Source organism: Sardina pilchardus, chromosome 8, assembly GCF_963854185.1.
Source record: "Sardina pilchardus chromosome 8, fSarPil1.1, whole genome shotgun sequence".
Lineage (NCBI taxonomy): Eukaryota > Metazoa > Chordata > Actinopteri > Clupeiformes > Clupeidae > Sardina > Sardina pilchardus.
The window spans coordinates 10,435,557-10,458,833 of record NC_085001.1 but is presented as its reverse complement, the minus strand read 5'-3'; the positions used below and the strand labels follow the sequence as shown (position 1 = coordinate 10,458,833).

Genomic DNA, 23,277 nt, shown 5'->3' with positions numbered 1-23,277 from the left:
AGAACCACAGACACACAAACAACAAGAGAAAACTGGTATGGTTGGAGGCAGAACAACATCATACTGAAACTAAGTATTTTTTTCTTCCTCTTGGATGAAGCTTTTAGAGATGTTGGATTTAGGTTGTCGGTGTCAGATGCTAACATGAAACTCAAACATGTGCACGGATCCTGTTTTTTTTGTGCTAAAAGTTGCTGATTGTCCAAGGGAGTTAGAGGTTAGAGGAAGCAGGGTGAGTGCTCTGTTGTTATTAAACTGTGTTGCAGGTCCTGCTGGCAGACGCTCGGTTGTGGTACTCTGAGAGTCTCCAGGATGTTTTTTTTCCATGAGGACAAAATAATCACTTCAACTTATATACAAATATGAGCATTTGTAAGATTTAAACTATTTTTTTTTTTTTTTCTTTCTTGAGGAAAAAAACCCAAACAAAACAATGCAAAGCAGTATGTACAATGTAAATTGTATTTAAAGTGGCCTATATGCTACTGTTATGTATTTTAATGCTGGTCGTAATGGCGGTACTTTAAGAGTCAATTGTTCTCCGAGGTGGTACTCATTGTGAAAAGTTTGAAAACCACTGCTGTACCGTAATTCATGGTCAGTTTTCCCAACGCATGACTATGACAGGAACTGGTCTCCGTTGTAACATGGTTACCATGTAAGGTGTGACTCAAATACTGTCAACTCAGATTTGGCAGTTGTGCTATCACACAGAAGATGACTGGGACAACAAGGTCACCCATAGCATCTATTTATTTGTCAATGTACATACTGTATTTATTCCTTTATTCTTATACATAACTTCCTGCCCTTATTACAGTGCATGAAAATGCACTGTACTGTTCTTCCTAGGCTTTTTATTATTACAGTGCATGAAAATGCACTGTACTGTTCTTCCTAGGCTTTTTATTATTCCACTTCTTCTTCTAACGCACGCAATTGAGCTTGAACCATTTAACGTAGAAACTTCATTCAAACTTTGTTACGTAGGTCTTACTTAGGACAGGTGTGCTATGACTTTTCAACTTTGTCACTTTTATACTTTTTGAACTATTAGATAAAAACTATTAACAATTTCCCCATAGACTTAACATTGCTCATTATGACATCACGGCAGCAATTAGAATGTTACCCCAGCTGGTCAGCCACCTGGGCACCAACTGTCAGTTTCTCTCAGGCTCCTCTCTGAAGACTACATATTCTGTTCCCCTGTATCCTCTGCGCACAACAGTATCAAAATAAGTCCTCCTAATTCCATCCAACTTTATATCCATTCATCTTCTTGAAACCATTCACTCATCCACCCATTCTAAACAGTCTGCCTATCAACAACATCAATTAGACGCTCTACATTGAACTTTTAAACAATCTACTCTGTCTCAGGCTGGCTCTCTTAAGACTAGCCAGTTAAATTGATTACACCTGTATCTGTATCCACTACTCTCAGTAGAGAGCTGTGTCTCTCCAGTCTACAAGAATATAAGGCACATTCCATCCAACATTCTATCCATTCATCTTCTTCAGACCATTCACTCATCCACCCATTAAACTGTCTATCAACATCTATTAAACAATCTGTCTATCAACATCCATTAAACTCTCTGTCTATCAACATTAATTAGACTATCTACATTCAACTTTTAAATTATTTACTCTGTCTCAGGCTTTAAGAGTACTCTGGCTCTCTTAAGACTAGCCAGTGAAATTGATTACACCTGTGTCAACTACTCTCAGAGAGCTGTATCAGTGTCTCTCTTAACAAGAATATAAGGCACATTCCATCCAACCTTCTATCCATTCATCTTCTTCAGACCATTCACTCATCCACCCATTAAACTGTCAATCAATATCTATTAAACAATCTGCCTATCAACATCCATTAAACATTCTATCTATCAACATTAATTAGACTATCTACATACAACTTTCAAAGTATTTACTGTGGGTCCCTCTCAAGCAGCGTTTATATGTCCTACCTCGCTCCTCGATCCTCAATGATCTACATAAAGAAAGATAGAAGAAGGGCTAGACTATCCCATTGTTGCCGCTCCATCATTCTTTATGTAGATCAGTGAGGATCGAGGAGCGAGAGAGGACGCGTAAACGCTATATGAGAGGCACCTTCTGTCTCAGGCTTTAAGCATACAATCTCATTTAGACTACAGATTCTGTTTCACTACTTCCTCTGTCCACAACTGTTTCAAAATAAAGGTCCTCACTGCAATAATACACTATTAAATCATTTAACCATTGTAACTACTCAACTATTTAACTGTTCAACCATTCCAACTGTCAGTTATCAACTATGCCTCCAGTCAACTACACGAAACCTCCATGTACCTAGCAATCAACATACCAACCATTAAAATTAAGCGTTTATGACCGTTTCCATAGCAACCAACATGATTATGCTGCAGTAACTTCTTGCTTCCTGATAGTGGCCACCATGGATACCCTAGCAACAAATGTTTCAAAATAAAAGTCCTCACTAGCAAGTTAGCTAGTTAGCATGGTTAGCATAGTTAACATTGTTAGCATAGTTAGCATTTTTTGCATAACTGCAAAAAACATCTAACTAAGTTAGCTAATCAACCTGGTTAGCATTGTTAGCAATTTTAGCATTGTTAGCATTTTTAGCATTATTGCTAGAAATCATCAGTCAAGTTAGCTAATCAACCTGGTTAGCATTGTTAGTTTAAGTTAGCATTGTTACCATAGTTAGCATTGCTAGCATAGTTAGCATTTTTAGCATAACTGCTAGAAATCATTAGCTAAGTTAGCTAATCAACCTGGTTAACACTGTGAGCATAGTTAGCATAGTTAACCTTTTTACCATTACTGCATGAAATCAGTAGCTAAGTTAACCAATCAACCTGGTTATCATTGTTACCATAGTTAACATTTTAACATGAATAGAAATCAGCAAATCAAAATGTTTCAGCTTTAAACTGTCTACCTTCACACTATCAACTCTCTGTAAACTATGCAACCACCATATTTACCCTAGCTACACCTTGGTAACCATATCTACATTATCTATCTATTTTTGCATTTCATGCACTGGTAATTCCTTGGAATTGCATTTCTAGTTCCACTTCTTCTTCTAACGCACGCAATTGAGCTTGAACCATTTAACGTAGAAACTTCATTCAAACTTTGTTACGTAGGTCTTACTTAGGACAGGTGTGCTATGACTTTTCAACTTTGTCACTTTTATACTTTTTGAACTATTAGATAAAAACTATTAACAATTTCCCCATAGACTTAACATTGCTCATTATGACATCACGGCAGCAACTAGAAATGCAATTCCAAGGAATTACCAGTGCATGAAAATGCAAAAATAGATAGATAATGTAGATATGGTTACTAAGGTGTAGCTAGGGTAAACATGGTGGTTGCATAGTTTACAGAGAGTTGATAGTGTGAAGGTAGACAGTTTAAAGATGAAACGTTCCAGTTCTAACTTAACTAATGATTTCTATTCATGTTAAAATGTTGATTAGCTAACTTAGCTAATGATTTCTAGCAGTTACGCTAAAAATGCTTACTATGCTAGCAATGCTAACAATGCTAACCAGGTTGATTAGCTAACTTAACCGATGATTTCTAGTAGTAATGCTAAAAATGCTAACTATGCTAACAATGCTAAATTTGCTAACAATGCTAACCAGGTTGATTAGCTAACTTAGTTGATGATTTTTTGCAGTTATGCTAAAAATGCTAACTATGCTAACAATGCTAACTATGCTAACCATGGTAACTAGCTAACTTGCTAGTGAGGACTTTTATTTTGAAACATTTGTTGCTAGGGTATCCATGGTGGCCACTATCAGGAAACAAGAAGTTACTGCAGTATAATCATGTTGGTTGCTATGGAAACGGTCATAAACACTTTTTAATGGTTGCTATGTTGGTTGCTAGGTACATGGAGGTTTCATGTAGTTGACTGGAGGCATAGTGGATGATAACTGACAGTTGGAATGGTTGAACAGTTCAATAGTTGAGTAGTTTCAATGGTTAAATGATTTAATAGTGTATTATTGCAGTGAGGACCTTTATTTTGAAACAGTTGTGGACAGAGGAAGTAGTGAAACAGGATCTGTAGTCTTAATGAGATTGTATGCTTAAAGTCTGAGACAGAAGGTGCTTCTCATAACGTTTACGCGTCCTCTCTCGCTCCTCACTGATCTACATAAAGAATGATGGAGCGGCAACAATGGGATAGTCTAGCCCTTCTTCTATCTTTCTTTATGTAGATCATTGAGGATCGAGGATCGAGGGAGGACATATAAACGCTGCTTGAGAGGGACCCACAGTAAATACTTTAAAAGTTGTATGTAGATAGTCTAATTAATGTTGATAGATAGAATGTTTAATGGATGTTGATAGGCAGATTGTTTAATAGATATTGATTGACAGTTTAATGGGTGGATGAGTGAATGGTCTGAAGAAGATGAATGGATAGAAGGTTGGATGGAATGTGCCTTATATTCTTGTTAAGAGAGACACTGATACAGCTCTCTGAGAGTAGTTGACACAGGTGTAATCAATTTAACTGGCTAGTCTTAAGAGAGCCAGAGTATCTTAAAGCCTGACACAGAGTAAATAATTTAAAAGTTGAATGTAGATAGTCTAATTAATGTTGATAGACAGAGAGTTTAATGGATGTTAGACAAATTGTTTAATATATGTTGATAGACAGTTTAATGGGTGGATGAGTGAATGGTCTGAAGAAGATGAATGGATAGAATGTTGGATGGAATGTGCCTTATATTCTTGTAGAATGGAGAGACACAGCTCTCTACTGAGAGTAGTGGATACAGATACAGGTGTAATCAATTTAACTGGCTAGTCTTAAGAGAGCCAGCCTGAGACAGAGTAGATTGTTTAAAAGTTCAATGTAGAGCGTCTAATTGATGTTGTTGATAGGCAGACTGTTTAGAATGGGTGGATGAGTGAATGGTTTGAAGAAGATGAATGGATATAAAGTTGGATGGAATTAGGAGGACTTATTTTGATACTGTTGTGCGCAGAGGATACAGGGGAACAGAATATGTAGTCTTCAGAGAGGAGCCTGAGAGAAACTGACAGTTGGTGCCCAGGTGGCTGACCAGCTGGGGTAACATTCTAATTGCTGCCGTGATGTCATAATGAGCAATGTTAAGTCTATGGGGGAAATGGTGATAGTTTTTAACTAATAGTTTAAAAAGTATAAAAGTTACAAAGTTGAAAAATACAAAGCACATATGGCATAAGCAAGACCTACGCAACAAAGTTTGAATGAAGTTTCTACGTTAAACGGTTGAAGCTGAATTGCGAGCGTTAGAAGAAGAAGTTTAATAACTAGAAATGCAATTCCATGGAATTACCAGTGCATGAAAATGCTAAAATAGATAGATAATTTAGATATGGTTACTAAGGTGTAGCTAGGGTAAACATGGTGGTTGCATAGTTTACAGAGAGTTGATAGTGTGAAGGTAGACAGTTTAAAGATTAACCATTCCAGTTCTAACTTAACTAATGATTTCATATCAAATGAAAGAGGAGAAGCAGAGCTTTGCATTGATACCAAATACACCGATCATTTCGTATGATGAAATCAGACGAAGTTACAAACAAATAATAATGTCATATATCTTTGGCTACCTTTACTCTCGTTTGATTTCCTCGTGAAATGGCGATCAAAAAGATTTGGCACGCATGTCAGATGAAAGAGGAGAGCTAGAGCTATCCACAGATACCAAATACAACCTTCTAGGCCATAAAACAGACGAAGTGACAGCAAAATAATAACTTCATTTAGCTCCACTTACCTCGTGTTTTTGTGTGGAATAGCCTATGTTCATAATCCAATGTTATCATGTGTTTCTCTATGACAAGTCACGTTCATAACACGGTTTTGAGATCCTAGCACACTCCTGTATGGTATCCAATTCAAGACTCATATTGCATCCAAATTTGTTTGACAAATAAACACTTTTTGCCTTTACTTTGTTCATTGCAATGCAGTAAAACAAATATTATAGAGAATCATCATCTGTGCACGTCATGTGTGCTACCGCAAACAAGTCATGTAAGATCAGCTAGTGTCACAATATGGAGTGCAAAAAGTGCCAAAAAGTCATTTTTTCATCACTAAATAAAAATTGCCATTTATTTCTGGAAGGCACACACCACATATTTCTGTAAATTGCTCAGCCCAAAAGTATACCTCCACCATGGTTCTTATATTGCCGTGTTCAGGACAGTCAGGCCTACATAACCATGTACGTTTGGTCGAGATGTGAGCTTGCTGTGGTGAGATACACATCAAAATGTAAGAATTTGTATAGTACGCTTTTCAACTTTTTATTATTTAAAAATCTAAATCAAATCAATGCAAGTATTTATACATGATATTGTGGCAGATCTGGATAGCCTAGACTGTGCTGAAAAAAACAATATGTAGCATGTGTGAATGGCACTTACAATGACCAGGATAAATGCTTCTAACTAGAGGTAGTGAAAATGCCCTTAAAACAGCTTAGGGCTCATAGGGTTAATAGATATTGATTGACAGTTTAATGGGTGGATGAGTGAATGGTCTGAAGAAGATGAATGGATAGAAGTTTGGATGGAATGTGCCTTATATTCTTGTTCTGATACAGCTCTCTGAGAGTAGTTGACTGTAATCAATTTAACTGGCTAGTCTCAAGAGAGCCAGTCTGAGACAAAGTAGATTGTTTAAAAGTTGAATGTAGAGCGTCTAATTGATGTTGATAGGCAGACTGTTTAGAATGGGTGGATGAGTGAATGGTTTGAAGAAGATGAATGGATATAAAGTTGGATGGAATTAGGAGGACTTATTTTGATACTGTTGTGCGCAGAGGATACAGGGGAACAGAATATGTAGTCTTCAGAGAGATTGTATGCACTTGTATGAGATTGTATGCTCTAGCCTGAGAGAAACTGACAGTTGGTGCCCAGGTGGCTGACCAGCTGGAGTAAGATTCTAATTGCTGCCGTGATGTCATAATGAGCAATGTTAAGTCTATGGGGGAAATTGTAATAGTTTTTAACTAATAGTTGAAAAAGTATAAAAGTTACAAAGTTGAAAAATACAAAGCCCACATCGCGTAAGTAAGACCTACGCGACAAAATTTGAATGGTGTTTCTACGTTAAGAGGTTGAAGCTGAATTGGCTGCGTTAGAAGAAGAATAATAACTAGAAATGCAATTCCAAGGAATTACCAGTGCATGAAAATGCTAAAAAAGATAGATAATGTAGATATGGTTACTAAGGTGTAGCTAGGGTAAACATGGTGGTTGCATAGTTTACAGAGAGTTGATAGTGTGAAGGTAGACAGTTTAAAGATGAAACATTCCAGTTCTAACTTAACTAATGATTTCTATTCATGTTAAAATGTTGATTAGCTAACTTAGCTAATGATTTCTAGCAGTTAAGCTAAAAATGCTAATTATGCTAGCAATGCTAACTTTACTAACAATGCTAACCAGGTTGATTAGCTAACTTATCGATGATTTCTAGCAGTAATGTTAAAAATGCTAACTATGCTAACAATGCTAAATTTGCTGACAATGCTAACCAGGTTGATTAGCTAACTTAGTTGATGATTTTTTGCAGTTATGCTAAAAATGCTAACTATGTTAACAATGTTAACTATGCTAACTAGCTAACTTGCTAGTGAGGACTTTTATTTTGAAACATTTGTTGCTAGGGTATCCATGGTGGCCACTATCAGGAAACAAGAAGTTACTGCAGTATAATCATGTTGGTTGCTATGGAAACGGTTATAAACACTTAATTTTAATGGTTGCTATGTTGGTTGCTAGGTACATGGAGGTTTCATGTAGTTGACTGGAGGCATAGTTGATGATAACTGACAGTTGGAATGGTTGAACATTTCAATAGTTGAGTAGTTTCAATGGTTAAATGATTTAATAGTGTATAATTGCAGTGAGGACCTTTATTTTGAAACAGTTGTAGACAGAGGAAGTAGTGAAACAGGATCTGTAGTCTTAATGAGATTGTATGCTTAAAGCCTGAGACAGAAGGTGCCTCTCATAGCGTTTACGCGTCCTCTCTCGCTCCTCACTGATCTACATAAAGAATGATGGAGCGGCAACAATGGGATAGTCTAGCCCTTCTTCTATCTTTCTTTATGTAGATCATTGAGGATCGAGGAGCGAGGGAGGACATATAAACGCTGCTTGAGAGGGACCCACAGTAAATACTTTAAAAGTTGTATGTAGATAGTCTAATTAATGTTGATAGACAGAATGTTTAATGGATGTTGATAGGCAGATTGTTTAATAGATATTGATTGACAGTTTAATGGGTGGATGAGTGAATGGTCTGAAGAAGATGAGTGGATAGAAGGTTGGATGGAATGTGCCTTATATTCTTGTTAAGAGAGACACTGATACAGCTCTCTGAGAGTAGTTGACACAGGTGTAATCAATTTAACTGGCTAGTCTTAAGAGTGCCAGAGTACTCTTAAAGCCTGAGACAGAGTAAATAATTTAAAAGTTGAATGTAGATAGTCTAATTAATGTTTAATTTAAAGTTTAATGGATGTTGATAGACAGATTGTTTAATAGATGTTGATAGACAGTTTAATGGGTGGATGAGTGAATGGTCTGAAGAAGATGAATGGATAGAATGTTGGATGGAATGTGCCTTATATTCTTGTAGAATGGAGAGACACAGCTCTCTACTGAGAGTAGTGGATACAGATACAGGTGTAATCAATTTAACTGGCTAGTCTTAAGAGAGCCAGCCTGAGACAGAGTAGATTGTTTAAAAGTTCAATGTAGAGCGTCTAATTGATGTTGTTGATAGGCAGACTGTTTAGAATGGGTGGATGAGTGAATGGTTTGAAGAAGATGAATGGATATAAAGTTGGATGGAATTAGGAGGACTTATTTTGATACTGTTGTGCGCAGAGGATACAGGGGAACAGAATATGTAGTCTTCAGAGAGGAGCCTGAGAGAAACTGACAGTTGGTGCCCAGGTGGCTGACCAGCTGGGGTAACATTCTAATTGCTGCCGTGATGTCATAATGAGCAATGTTAAGTCTATGGGGGAAATGGTGATAGTTTTTAACTAATAGTTTAAAAAGTATAAAAGTTACAAAGTTGAAAAATATAAAGCACATATGGCATAAGCAAGACCTACGCAACAAAGTTTGAATGAAGTTTCTACGTTAAACGGTTGAAGCTGAATTGCGAGCGTTAGAAGAAGAAGTTTAATAATAACTAGAAATGCAATTCCAAGGAATTACCAGTGCATGAAAATGCAAAAATAGATAGATAATGTAGATATGGTTACTAAGGTGTAGCTAGGGTAAACATGGTGGTTGCATAGTTTACCGAGAGTTGATAGTGTGAAGGTAGACAGTTTAAAGTTTAAACATTCCAGTTCTAACTTAACTAATGATTTCTATTCATGTTAAAATGTTGATTAGCTAACTTAGCTAATGATTTCTAGCAGTTATGCTAAAAATGCTAATTATGCTAGCAATGCTAACTTTACTAACAATGCTAACCAGGTTGATTAGCTAACTTAACCGATGATTTCTAGCAGTAATGTTAAAAATGCTAACAATGCTAAATTTGCTAACAATGCTAACCAGGTTGATTAGCTAACTTAGTTGATGATTTTTTGCAGTTATGCTAAAAATGCTAACTATGCTAACAATGCTAATTATGTTAACCATGCTAACTAGCTAACTTGCTAGTGAGGACTTTTATTTTGAAACATTTGTTGCTAGGGTATCCATGGTGGCCACTATCAGGAAACAAGAAGTTACTGCAGTATAATCATGTTGGTTGCTATGGAAACGGTCATAAATGCTTAATTTTAATGGTTGCTATGTTGGTTGCTAGGTACATGGAGGTCTCATGTAGTTGACTGGAGGCATAGATGATGATAACTGACAGTGGAAATGGTTGAACAGTTAAATAGTTGAGTAGTTTCAATGGTTAAATGATTTAATAGTGTGTTATTGCAGTGAGGACTTTTATTTTGAAACAGTTGTGGACAGAGGAAACAGTTTAACAGGATGTAGTCTTCAAAGAGATTGTATGCTTAAAGCCTGAGAAAATGACAGTTGGTGCCCAGGTGGCCGGCCACCTGGCTTAAGATTCTAATTGCTGCCATGATGTCATAATGGGTAATGTTAAGTCTGGGGAAATAGCTCAATGTTAAATCTATGGGGAAATCGTTTTTTAATTAATAGTTTAAAAAGTATAAAAGTTACAAAGTTGAAAAGTCATAGCACACATGTCCTAAGTAAGACCTACGTAACACAGTTTGAATGAAGTTTCTACGTTAAATGGTTCAAGCTGATTTGCGTGCGTTAGAAGAATAACTAGAAATGCAATTCCAAGGAATTACCAGTGCATGAAAATGCTAAAAAAGATAGATAATGTAGATATGGTTACTAAGGTGTAGCTAGGGTAAACATGGTGGTTGCATAGTTTACAGAGAGTTGATAGTGTGAAGGTAGACAGTTTAAAGATGAAACATTCCAGTTCTAACTTAACTAATGATTTCTATTCATGTTAAAATGTTGATTAGCTAACTTAGCTAATGATTTCTAGCAGTTAAGCTAAAAATGCTAATTATGCTAGCAATGCTAACTTTACTAACAATGCTAACCAGGTTGATTAGCTAACTTATCGATGATTTCTAGCAGTAATGTTAAAAATGCTAACTATGCTAACAATGCTAAATTTGCTGACAATGCTAACCAGGTTGATTAGCTAACTTAGTTGATGATTTTTTGCAGTTATGCTAAAAATGCTAACTATGTTAACAATGTTAACTATGCTAACTAGCTAACTTGCTAGTGAGGACTTTTATTTTGAAACATTTGTTGCTAGGGTATCCATGGTGGCCACTATCAGGAAACAAGAAGTTACTGCAGTATAATCATGTTGGTTGCTATGGAAACGGTTATAAACACTTAATTTTAATGGTTGCTATGTTGGTTGCTAGGTACATGGAGGTTTCATGTAGTTGACTGGAGGCATAGTTGATGATAACTGACAGTTGGAATGGTTGAACATTTCAATAGTTGAGTAGTTTCAATGGTTAAATGATTTAATAGTGTATAATTGCAGTGAGGACCTTTATTTTGAAACAGTTGTAGACAGAGGAAGTAGTGAAACAGGATCTGTAGTCTTAATGAGATTGTATGCTTAAAGCCTGAGACAGAAGGTGCCTCTCATAGCGTTTACGCGTCCTCTCTCGCTCCTCACTGATCTACATAAAGAATGATGGAGCGGCAACAATGGGATAGTCTAGCCCTTCTTCTATCTTTCTTTATGTAGATCATTGAGGATCGAGGAGCGAGGGAGGACATATAAACGCTGCTTGAGAGGGACCCACAGTAAATACTTTAAAAGTTGTATGTAGATAGTCTAATTAATGTTGATAGACAGAATGTTTAATGGATGTTGATAGGCAGATTGTTTAATAGATATTGATTGACAGTTTAATGGGTGGATGAGTGAATGGTCTGAAGAAGATGAGTGGATAGAAGGTTGGATGGAATGTGCCTTATATTCTTGTTAAGAGAGACACTGATACAGCTCTCTGAGAGTAGTTGACACAGGTGTAATCAATTTAACTGGCTAGTCTTAAGAGTGCCAGAGTACTCTTAAAGCCTGAGACAGAGTAAATAATTTAAAAGTTGAATGTAGATAGTCTAATTAATGTTTAATTTAAAGTTTAATGGATGTTGATAGACAGATTGTTTAATAGATGTTGATAGACAGTTTAATGGGTGGATGAGTGAATGGTCTGAAGAAGATGAATGGATAGAATGTTGGATGGAATGTGCCTTATATTCTTGTAGAATGGAGAGACACAGCTCTCTACTGAGAGTAGTGGATACAGATACAGGTGTAATCAATTTAACTGGCTAGTCTTAAGAGAGCCAGCCTGAGACAGAGTAGATTGTTTAAAAGTTCAATGTAGAGCGTCTAATTGATGTTGTTGATAGGCAGACTGTTTAGAATGGGTGGATGAGTGAATGGTTTGAAGAAGATGAATGGATATAAAGTTGGATGGAATTAGGAGGACTTATTTTGATACTGTTGTGCGCAGAGGATACAGGGGAACAGAATATGTAGTCTTCAGAGAGGAGCCTGAGAGAAACTGACAGTTGGTGCCCAGGTGGCTGACCAGCTGGGGTAACATTCTAATTGCTGCCGTGATGTCATAATGAGCAATGTTAAGTCTATGGGGGAAATGGTGATAGTTTTTAACTAATAGTTTAAAAAGTATAAAAGTTACAAAGTTGAAAAATATAAAGCACATATGGCATAAGCAAGACCTACGCAACAAAGTTTGAATGAAGTTTCTACGTTAAACGGTTGAAGCTGAATTGCGAGCGTTAGAAGAAGAAGTTTAATAATAATAACTAGAAATGCAATTCCAAGGAATTACCAGTGCATGAAATGCAAAAATAGATAGATAATGTAGATATGGTTACTAAGGTGTAGCTAGGGTAAATATGGTGGTTGCATAGTTTACAGAGAGTTGATAGTGTGAAGGTAGACAGTTTAAAGCTGAAACATTCCAGTTCTAACTTAACTAATGATTTCTATTCATGTTAAAATGTTAACTATGTTAACAATGATAACCAGGTTGATTGGTTAACTTAGCTACTGATTTCATGCAGTAATGGTAAAAATGTCAACTATGCTAACTATGCTCACAGTGTTAACAAGGTTGATTAGCTAACTTAGCTAATGATTTCTAGCAGTTATGCTAAAAATGCTAACTATGCTAGCAATGCTAACTATGCTAGCAATGCTAACTATGGTAACAATGCTAACTTAAACTAACAATGCTAACCAGGTTGATTAGCTAACTTAACTGATGATTTCTAGCAATAATGCTAAAAATGCTAACTATGCTAACAATGGTAAAATTGCTAACAATGCTAACCAGGTTGATTAGCTAACTTAGTTAGATGTTTTTTTGCAGTTATGCTAAAATGCTAACTATGTTAACAATGCTAACTATGCTAACCATGCTAACTAGCTAACTTGCTAGTGAGGACTTTTATTTTGAAACATTTGTTGCTAGGGTATCCATGGTGGCCACTATCAGTAAACAAGAAGTTACTGCAGTATAATCATGTTGGTTGCTATGGAAACGGTCATAAACGCTTAATTTTAATGGTTGCTATGTTGGTTGCTAGGTACATGGAGGTTTCGTGTAGTTGACTGGAGGCATACTTGATAACTGACAGTTGGAATGGTTGAACAGTTAAATAGTTGAGTAGTTACAATGGTTAAATGATTTAATAGTGTATTATAGCAGTGAGGACCTTTATTTTGAAACAGTTGTGGACAGAGGAAGTAGTGAAACAGGATCTGTAGTCTTAATGAGATTGTATGCTTAAAGCCTGAGACAGAAGGTGCCTCTCATATAGCGTTTACGCGTCCTCTCTCGCTCCTCACTGATCTACATAAAGAATGATGGAGCGGCAACAATGGGATAGTCTAGCCCTTCTTCTATCTTTCTTTATGTAGATCATTGAGGATCGAGGAGCGAGGGAGGACATATAAACGTTGCTTGAGAGGGACCCACAGTAAATACTTTAAAAGTTGTATGTAGATAGTCTAATTAATGTTGATAGACAGAATGTTTAATGGATGTTGATAGGCAGATTGTTTAATAGATATTGATTGACAGTTTAATGGTGGATGAGTGAATGGTCTGAAGAAGATGAATGGATAGAAGGTTGGATGGAATGTGCCTTATATTCTTGTTAAGAGAGACACTGATACAGCTCTCTGAGAGTAGTTGATACAGGTGTAATCAATTTAACTGGCTAGTCTTAAGATAGCCAGAGTGTATATGCTTAAAGCCTGAGACAGAGTAAATAATTTTAAAGTTGAATGTAGATAGTCTAATTAATGTTGATAGACAGAGAGTTTAATGGATGTTGATAGGCAGATTGTTTAATAGATGTTGATAGACAGTTTAATGGGTGGATGAGTGAATGGTCTGAAGAAGATGAATGGATAGAAAGTTGGATGGAATGTGCCTTATATTCTTGTAGAGTGGACACAGCTCTCTACTGAGAGTAGTGGATACAGATACAGGTGTAATCAATTTAACTGGCTAGTCTTAAGAGAGCCAGCCTGAGACAGAGTAGATTGTTTAAAAGTTGAATGTAGAGCGTCTAATTGATGTTGATAGGCAGACTGTTTAGAATGGGTGAATGAGTGAATGGTTTGAAGAAGATGAATGGATAGAAAGTTGGATGGAATTAGGAAGACTTATGTTGATACAGTTGATACAGGGGAACAGAAAATGTAGTCTCAAGAGAGCCAGCCTGAGAGAGAGAGAGAGCTGCTGCACCTGGACTGGCCACCTGGCGTAACATTCTAATTGCTGCCGTGATGTCATAATGAGCAATGTTAAGTCTATGGGGAAATTGTTAATAGTTTTTATTTAATAGTTCAAAAAGTATAAAAGTTACAAAGTTGAAAAATACAAAGCACATATGGCATAAGCAAGACCTACGCAACGAAGTTTGAATGAAGTTTCTACGTTTAACGGTTCAAGCTGAATTGCGAGCGTTAGAAGAAGAAAAATAACTAGAAATGCAATTCCAAGGAATTACCAGTGCATGAAAATGCAAAAATAGATAGATAATGTAGATATGGTTACTAAGGTGTAGCTAGGGTAGACATGGTGGTTGCATAGTTTACAGAGAGTTGATAGTGTGAAGGTAGACAGTTTAAAGATGAAACGTTCCAGTTCTAACTTAACTAATGATTTCTATTCATGTTAAAATGTTGATTAGCTAACTTAGCTAATGATTTCTAGCAGTTACGCTAAAAATGCTTATTATGCTAGCAATGCTAACTTTACTAAAAATGCTAACCAGGTTGATTAGCTAACTTAACCGATGATTCCTAGCAGTAATGCTAAAAATGCTAACTATGCTAACAATGCTAAATTTGCTAACAATGCTAACCAGGTTGATTAGCTTACTTAGTTTATGATTTTTTGCAGTTATGCTAAAAATGCTAACAATGCTAACTATGCTAACCATGCTAACTAGCTAACTTGCTAGTGAGGACTTTTATTTTGAAACATTTGTTGCTAGGGTATCCATGGTGGCCACTATCAGGAAACAAGAAGTTACTGCAGTATAATCATGTTGGTTGCTATGGAAACGGTCATAAACACTTAATTTTAATGGTTGCTATGTTGGTTGCTAGGTACATGGAGGTTTCATGTAGTTGACTGGAGGCATAGTGGATGATAACTGACAGTTGGAATGGTTGAACAGTTCAATAGTTGAGTAGTTTCAGTGGTTAAATGATTTAATAGTGTATTATTGCAGTGAGGACCTTTATTTTGAAACAGTTGTGGACAGAGGAAGTAGTGAAACAGGATCTGTAGTCTTAATGAGATTGTATGCTTAAAGCCTGAGACAGAAGGTGCCTCTCATATATAGCGTTTACGCGTCCTCTCTCGCTCCTCACTGATCTACATAAAGAATGATGGAGCGGCAACAATGGGATAGTCTAGCCCTTCTTCTATCTTTCTTTATGTAGATCATTGAGGATCGAGGAGCGAGGGAGGACATATAAACACTGCTTGAGAGGGACCCACAGTAAATACTTTAAAAGTTGTATATAGTCTAATTAATGTTGATAGACAGAATGTTTAATGGATGTTGATAGGCAGATTGTTTAATAGATATTGATTGACAGTTTAATGGGTGGATGAGTGAATGGTCTGAAGAAGATGAATGGATAGAAGGTTGGATGGAATGTGCCTTATATTCTTGTTAAGAGAGACACTGATACAGCTCTCTGAGAGTAGTTGACACAGGTGTAATCAATTTAACTGGCTAGTCTTAAGAGAGCCAGCGTGTACTCTTAAAGCCTGAGACAGTAAATAATTTAAAAGTTGAATGTAGATAGTCTAATTAATGTTGATAGACAGAGAGTTTAATGGATGTTGATAGACAGATTGTTTAATAGATGTTGATAGACAGTTTAATGGGTGGATGAGTGAATGGTCTGAAGAAGATGAATGGATAGAATGTTGGATGGAATGTGCCTTATATTCTTGTAGAATGGAGAGACACAGCTCTCAACTGAGAGTAGTGGATACAGATACAGGTGTAATCAATTTAACTGGCTAGTCTTAAGAGAGCCAGCCTGAGACAGAGTAGATTGTTTAAAAGTTCAATGTAGAGCGTCTAATTGATGTTGTTGATAGGCAGACTGTTTAGAATGGGTGGATGAGTGAATGGTTTGAAGAAGATGAATGGATATAAAGTTGGATGGAATTAGGAGGACTTATTTTGATACTGTTGTGCGCAGAGGATACAGGGGAACAGAATATGTAGTCTTCAGAGAGGAGCCTGAGAGAAACTGGCAGTTGGTGCCCAGGTGGCTGACCAGCTGGGGTAACATTCTAATTGCTGCCGTGATGTCATAATGAGCAATGTTAAGTCTATGGGGGAAATGGTGATAGTTTTTAACTAATAGTTTAAAAAGTATAAAAGTTACAAAGTTGAAAAATACAAAGCACATATGGCATAAGCAAGACCTACGCAACAAAGTTTGAATGAAGTTTCTACGTTAAACGGTTGAAGCTGAATTGCGAGCGTTAGAAGAAGAAGTTTAACTAGAAATGCAATTCCAAGGAATTACCAGTGCATGAAAATGCAAAAATAGATAGATAATGTAGATATGGTTACTAAGGTGTAGCTAGGGTAAACATGGTGGTTGCATAGTTTAAAGAGAGTTGATAGTGTGAAGGTAGACAGTTTAAAGATGAAACGTTCCAGTTCTAACTTAACTAATGATTTCTATTCATGTTAAAATGTTGATTAGCTAACTTAGCTAATGATTTCTAGCAGTTACGCTAAAAATGCTTATTATGCTAGCAATGCTAACTTTACTAACAATGCTAACCAGGTTGATTAGCTAACTTAACCGATGATTTCTAGCAGTAATGCTAAAAATGCTAACTATGCTAACAATGCTAAATTTGCTAACAATGCTAACCAGGTTGATTAGCTAACTTAGTCGATGATAACCATGCTAACTAGCTAACTTGCTAGTGAGGACTTTCATTTTGAAACATTTGTTGCTAGGGTATCCATGGTGGCCACTATCAGGAAACAAGAAGTTACTGCAGTATAATCATGTTGGTTGCTATGGAAACGGTCATAAACACTTAATTTTAATGGTTGCTATGTTGGTTGCTAGGTACATGGAGGTTTCATGTAGTTGACTGGAGGCATAGTGGATGATAACTGACAGTTGGAATGGTTGAACAGTTCAATAGTTGAGTAGTTTCAATGGTTAAATGATTTAATAGTATTATTGCAGTGAGGACCTTTATTTTGAAACAGTTGTGGACAGAGGAAGTAGTGAAACAGGATCTGTAGTCTTAATGAGATTGTATGCTTAAAGCCTGAGACAGAAGGTGCCTCTCATAGCGTTTACGTGTCCTCTCTCGCTCCTCACTGATCTACATAAAGAATGATGGAGCGGCAACAATGGGATAGTCTAGCCCTTCTTCTATCTTTCTTTATGTAGATCATTGAGGATCGAGGAGCGAGGGAGGACATATAAACGCTGCTTGAGAGGGACCCACAGTAAATACTTTAAAAGTTGTATGTAGATAGTCTAATTAATGTTGATAGACAGAATGTTTAACGGATGTTGATAGGCAGATTGTTTAATAGATATTGATTGACAGTTTAATGGGTGGATGAGTGAATGGTCTGAAGAAGATGAATGGATAGAAGGTTGGATGGAATGTGCCTTATATTCTTGTTAAGAGAGACACTGATACAGCTCTCTGAGAGTAGTTGACACAGGTGTAATCAATTTAACTGGCTAGTCTTAAGAGAGCCAGAGTACTTAAAGCCTGAGACAGAGTAAATCATTTAAAAGTTGAATGTAGATAGTCTAATTAATGTTGATAGACAGAGAGTTTAATGGATGTTGATAGACAGATTGTTTAATAGATGTTGATAGACAGTTTAATGGGTGGATGAGTGAATGGTCTGAAGAAGATGAATGGATAGAATGTTGGATGGAATGTGCCTTATATTCTTGTAGAATGGAGAGACACAGCTCTCTACTGAGAGTAGTGGATACAGATACAGGTGTAATCAATTTAACTGGCTAGTCTTAAGAGAGCCAGCCTGAGACAGAGTAGATTGTTTAAAAGTTCAATGTAGAGCGTCTAATTGATGTTGATAGGCAGACTGTTTAAAATGGGTGGATGAGTGAATGGTTTGAAGAAGATGAATGGATATAAAGTTGGATGGAATTAGGAGGACTTATTTTGATACTGTTGTGCGCAGAGGATACAGGGGAACAGAATATGTAGTCTTCAGAGAGGAGCCTGAGAGAAACTGACAGTTGGTGCCCAGGTGGCTGACCAGCTGGGGTAACATTCTAATTGCTGCCGTGATGTCATAATGAGCAATGTTAAGTCTATGGGGAAATTGTAATAGTTTTTAACTAATAGTTTAAAAAGTATAAAAGTTACAAAGTTGAAAAGTCATAGCACACATGTCCTAAGTAAGACCTACGTAACGCAGTTTGAATGAAGTTTCTACGTTAAACGGTTCTAGCTGATTTGCGTGCGTTAGAAGAAGAATAATAAGAAGAAGAAGCCTAGGAAGAACAGTACAGTGCATTTTCATGCACTGTAATAAGAAGAATACTAGGAAGAACAGTACAGTGCATTTTCATGCACTGTAATAAGAAGAATAGGAAGAACAGTACAGTGCATTTTCATGCACTGTAATAATAAGAAGAATAGGAAGAACAGTACAGTGCATTTTCATGCACTGTAATAATAAGAAGAATAGGAAGAACAGTACAGTGCATTTTCATGCACTGTAATAAGAAGAATAGGAAGAACAGTACAGTGCATTTTCATGCACTGTAATTAGAATGTTACCCCAGCTGGTCAGCCACCTGGGCACCAACTGTCAGTTTCTCTCAGGCTCCTCTCTGAAGACTACATATTCTGTTCCCCTGTATCCTCTGCGCACAACAGTATAAAATAAGTCCTCCTAATTCCATCCAACTTTATATCCATTCATCTTCTTCAAACCATTCACTCATCCACCCATTCTAAACAGTCTGCCTATCAACAACATCAATTAGACGCTCTACATTGAACTTTTAAACAATCTACTCTGTCTCAGGCTGGCTCTCTTAAGACTAGCCAGTTAAATTGATTACACCTGTATCTGTATCCACTACTCTCAGTAGAGAGCTGTGTCTCTCCATTCTACAAGAATATAAGGCACATTCCATCCAACATTCTATCCATTCATCTTCTTCAGACCATTCACTCATCCACCCATTAAACTGTCTATCAACATCTTTTAAACAATCTGTCTATCAACATCCATTAAACTCTCTGTCTATCAACATTAATTAGACTATCTACATTCAACTTTTAAATTATTTACTCTGTCTCAGGCTTTAAGAGTACTCTGGCTCTCTTAAGACTAGCCAGTTAAATTGATTACACCTGTGTCAACTACTCTCAGAGAGCTGTATCAGTGTCTCTCTTAACAAGAATATAAGGCACATTCCATCCAACCTTCTATCCATTCATCTTCTTCAGACCATTCACTCATCCACCCATTAAACTGTCAATCAATATCTATTAAACAATCTGCCTATCAACATCCATTAAACATTCTATCTATCAACATTAATTAGACTATCTACATACAACTTTTGAAGTATTTACTGTGGGTCCCTCTCAAGCAGCGTTTATATGTCCTCCCTCGCTCCTCGATCCTCACTGATCTACATAAAGAAAGATAGAAGAAGGGCTAGACTATCCCATTGTTGCCGCTCCATCATTCTTTATGTAGATCAGTGAGGAGCGAGAGAGGACGCGTAAACGCTATGAGAGGCACCTTCTGTCTCAGGCTTTAAGCATACAATCTCATTAAGACTACAGATCCTGTTTCACTACTTCCTCTGTCCACAACTGTTTCAAAATAAAGGTCCTCACTGCAATAATACACTATTAAATCATTTAACCATTGAAACTACTCAACTATTGAACTGTTCAACCATTCCAACTGTCAGTTATCATCCACTATGCCTCCAGTCAACTAAATGAAACCTCCATGTACCTAGCAACCAACATAGCAACCATGAAAATTAAATGTTTATGACCGTTTCCATAGCAACCAACATGATTATACTGCAGTAACTTCTTGTTTCCTGATAGTGGCCACCATGGATACCCTAGCAACAAATGTTTCAAAATAAAAGTCCTCACTAGCAAGTTAGCTAGTTAGCATGGTTAGCATAGTTAGCATTGTTAGCATAGTTAGCATTTTTAGCATAACTGCAAAAAATCATCAACTAAGTTAGCTAATCAACCTGGTTAGCATTGTTAGCAAATTTAGCATTGTTAGCATACTTTGCATTTTTAACATTACTGCTAGAAATCATCGGTTAAGTTAGCTAATCAACCTGGTTAGCATTGTTGGTAAAGTTAGCATTGCTAGCATAATAAGCATTTTTAGCGTAACTGCTAGAAATCATTAGCTAAGTTAGCTAATCAACATTTTAACATGAATAGAAATCATTAGTTAAGTTAGAACTGGAACGTTTCATCTTTAAACTGTCTACCTTCACACTATCAACTCTCTGTAAACTATGCAACCACCATGTTTACCCTAGCTACACCTAAGTAACCATATCTACATTATCTATCTATTTTTGCATTTTCATGCACTGGTAATTCCTTGGAATTGCATTTCTAGTTCTTTTTTACTGATTTTTTTTATGTTATTGTCGATTGTTGTACTTGAGTTCAAAGGTTAACCAGAGTCAAAGTCCTTGTTTGTTACGCAAACTTGGCCAATAAAGTTGATTCTGATCTGATGCATGACTATGACAGGAACTGGTCTCTGTGGTAACATGGTTGCCATGTAAGATGTGACCCCAACACTGTCAACTCAGATTTGGCAGTTGAGCTGCACGGAAGATGCATCAGAGTTCTGATTTACAGCAACTCACCCCAGAGTGCTTGCCTGGCTATCACCAGACTGAGCTCAATCTTTTGACAGTGAACATTAGTCTGGGGACTCTGCTCTGTACTGTATTTCTACTGCACAAGAGGCGTGATCAATGGGTCTGTACGCTTGGATAGTCCTTCAACCAATCAGACCAACGATCCAGGTGCACTATAGGTGGATAAGCCAGTTTGTGATTGGTCCCCGCTAATTTGTAATGGAAGCAGAAGAGATAAATGTGCAGGTTTCCAGCCTGAGCTGCAGGTCGAAATCCAATCGCTGGCAGATGGGGCTGGTTTTACCCAGTCTACCAGATTGCTGTGAAGACTGTTGAAATACCTACGTTTCCTTTATTTACAACGTGTGAATACTAACTAAGTTCTGCATGGTAACTGCTGACAGTCTGCCTGCTAAACACTGATTGGTCTTTTCACGCATCTGCCTCTCTCAAAACTCGGTTTCTTTCACCATGTCCCTCAAACAGTAACTCCAGAGCGTGAGAATGTCCACAGCACAACTCTTCATCTCTGGGGTGATTATCCTCGCAACTCTGTCAGGAGCACGTAAGTCATGAACACTCATTATGCACATTCTCATATAATCTCACCTCTGCATTTGTTCCAACATGTCAGAGGTTTTTCACAGCAGGTTTGATCTTTGACTGCCTTTGTATACAGCATCATTCCCTCCAAAGCATTCATTGTACACTGAAGCATTAATGTACAATGTCATGGAAAATAATACACTTTAATTACAGGTATTTAAATAGTACCATACAATATGCATATGTCTTGCATGTATAACTTTGAACTGGATCCCCTTTTGAATATTTCTTAATTTTAATGTGTCAAAATGTAGACAAGAAGAGACCACACACAAATGAAAAAAATTCTAAAAGAAGAGATAACAAGCTTTTATTTTAATGTGGTCATTATTCAGGCTAGGAGGTAATGTTGGCATGTGGTCATTATTCAGGCTAGGAGGTAATGTTGGCATGTGGTCATTATTCAGGCTAGGAGGTAATGTTGGCATGTGGTCATTATTTAGGCTAGGAGGTAATGTTGGTACGTGATCATTATTCAGGCAAGGAGGTAATGTTGGTACATGATCATTATTCAGGCTAGGATGTAATGTTTGCATGAGTATCATGTGGAAATGAGGAGTTACAGCAGAGGTGTATTGTGGTGTTCTCTTCTGCAGATGGAGATGATGGATACTACACCTCCGTAGTGGACCAGTGTCGATTCAGCTCCTGGGACCTGGCAGATATGGAGTTCATTAGGTCTCACTGGTTTAACAAGGCTGAATATGTTCGGTTCAACAGCTCGGTGGGGAAGTTTGTGGGGTACACTGAGTTTGGAGTATATAATGCCGAGTCATGGAACAATAACACAGCCTACCTGGCACAGCTGCGGTCGGAGACGGAAAGATACTGCAGACCCAATGCCCAGAATATGATCAATAATCTCATGACGAAAAAAGGTGAGTACTAGTAGACTCATCTAAACATCCAAGAGGGAGAATCAGTTCACTTACTGTACACCATGCTTACATCAGGCTACATTAAATCATGGCTATATCATGTTAAATTAAAGGTGATTTTAACATTTAAACTGTTTTCAGACCGGCAATAATTATAGAACGGATAGAAAATATGAACATAGAACGGATACAACGGATAGAAAATATGAACATACATTATGAGATAAGTCTCTATTGTTTTGTGTACGTTTTTGTAAACATGTATGTGCATAGTGTGCTCTCTGATTGTCTAGGGATGTGTCTAATGCTGATAAATGAAGACATTATTTATTATGCAAAAACATTATTTAGCACTTTTGTTAAAATATTTCCAAGAGTATAAATTAACTTAGTGTTTAAAATGTTTCAACATTTTCTCTGATTTGGAATGCAGCTGAGCCAGAGATGATGCTGAAGCTGACGAGAGCATCCAGTGGTGGTCAACCTGCTGTGTTGACCTGCAGTACCTACAGCTTCTACCCAACGCCCATCAGAATGACCTGGTACAGAGATGGCCAGGAGGTGACCAGTGATGTGGTATTCAGTGAGGAGCTGGGGGATGGAGACTGGTACTACCAGATGCACTCCAGCCTGGTGTTCACCCCCAAAGCTGGAGAGAAGATCTCCTGTGTGGTGGAGCACTCCAGCCTCAAGGAGCCCAAGGAGTTGGTCTGGGGTGAG

General features: G+C 37.2%; 1 protein-coding gene across 3 annotated transcripts in view; it reads left to right on the top strand.

Moving 5' to 3' along the window:
* Window positions 1-6: 6 nt before the first annotated feature.
* LOC134088628 (H-2 class II histocompatibility antigen, E-S beta chain-like) overlaps window positions 7-23,277 on the top strand; it is a 25,681-nt gene continuing 2,410 nt past the window's right edge. The window contains exons 1-4 of one of the 3 annotated variants that reach the window (XM_062542682.1): window positions 7-232; window positions 21,560-21,638; window positions 22,276-22,557; window positions 22,991-23,277. The exon at window positions 22,991-23,277 is cut by the window's right edge and continues 7 nt beyond it. In XM_062542682.1, coding sequence (XP_062398666.1) covers window positions 21,578-21,638; window positions 22,276-22,557; window positions 22,991-23,277 — 630 coding nt within the window. In that variant the 5' untranslated portion in view covers window positions 7-232; window positions 21,560-21,577. Of the gene's footprint in view, window positions 233-21,099; window positions 21,464-21,559; window positions 21,639-22,275; window positions 22,558-22,990 lie in introns of those variants that run through there. The other 2 variants (XM_062542685.1, XM_062542684.1) reach the window with 2 other exon arrangements.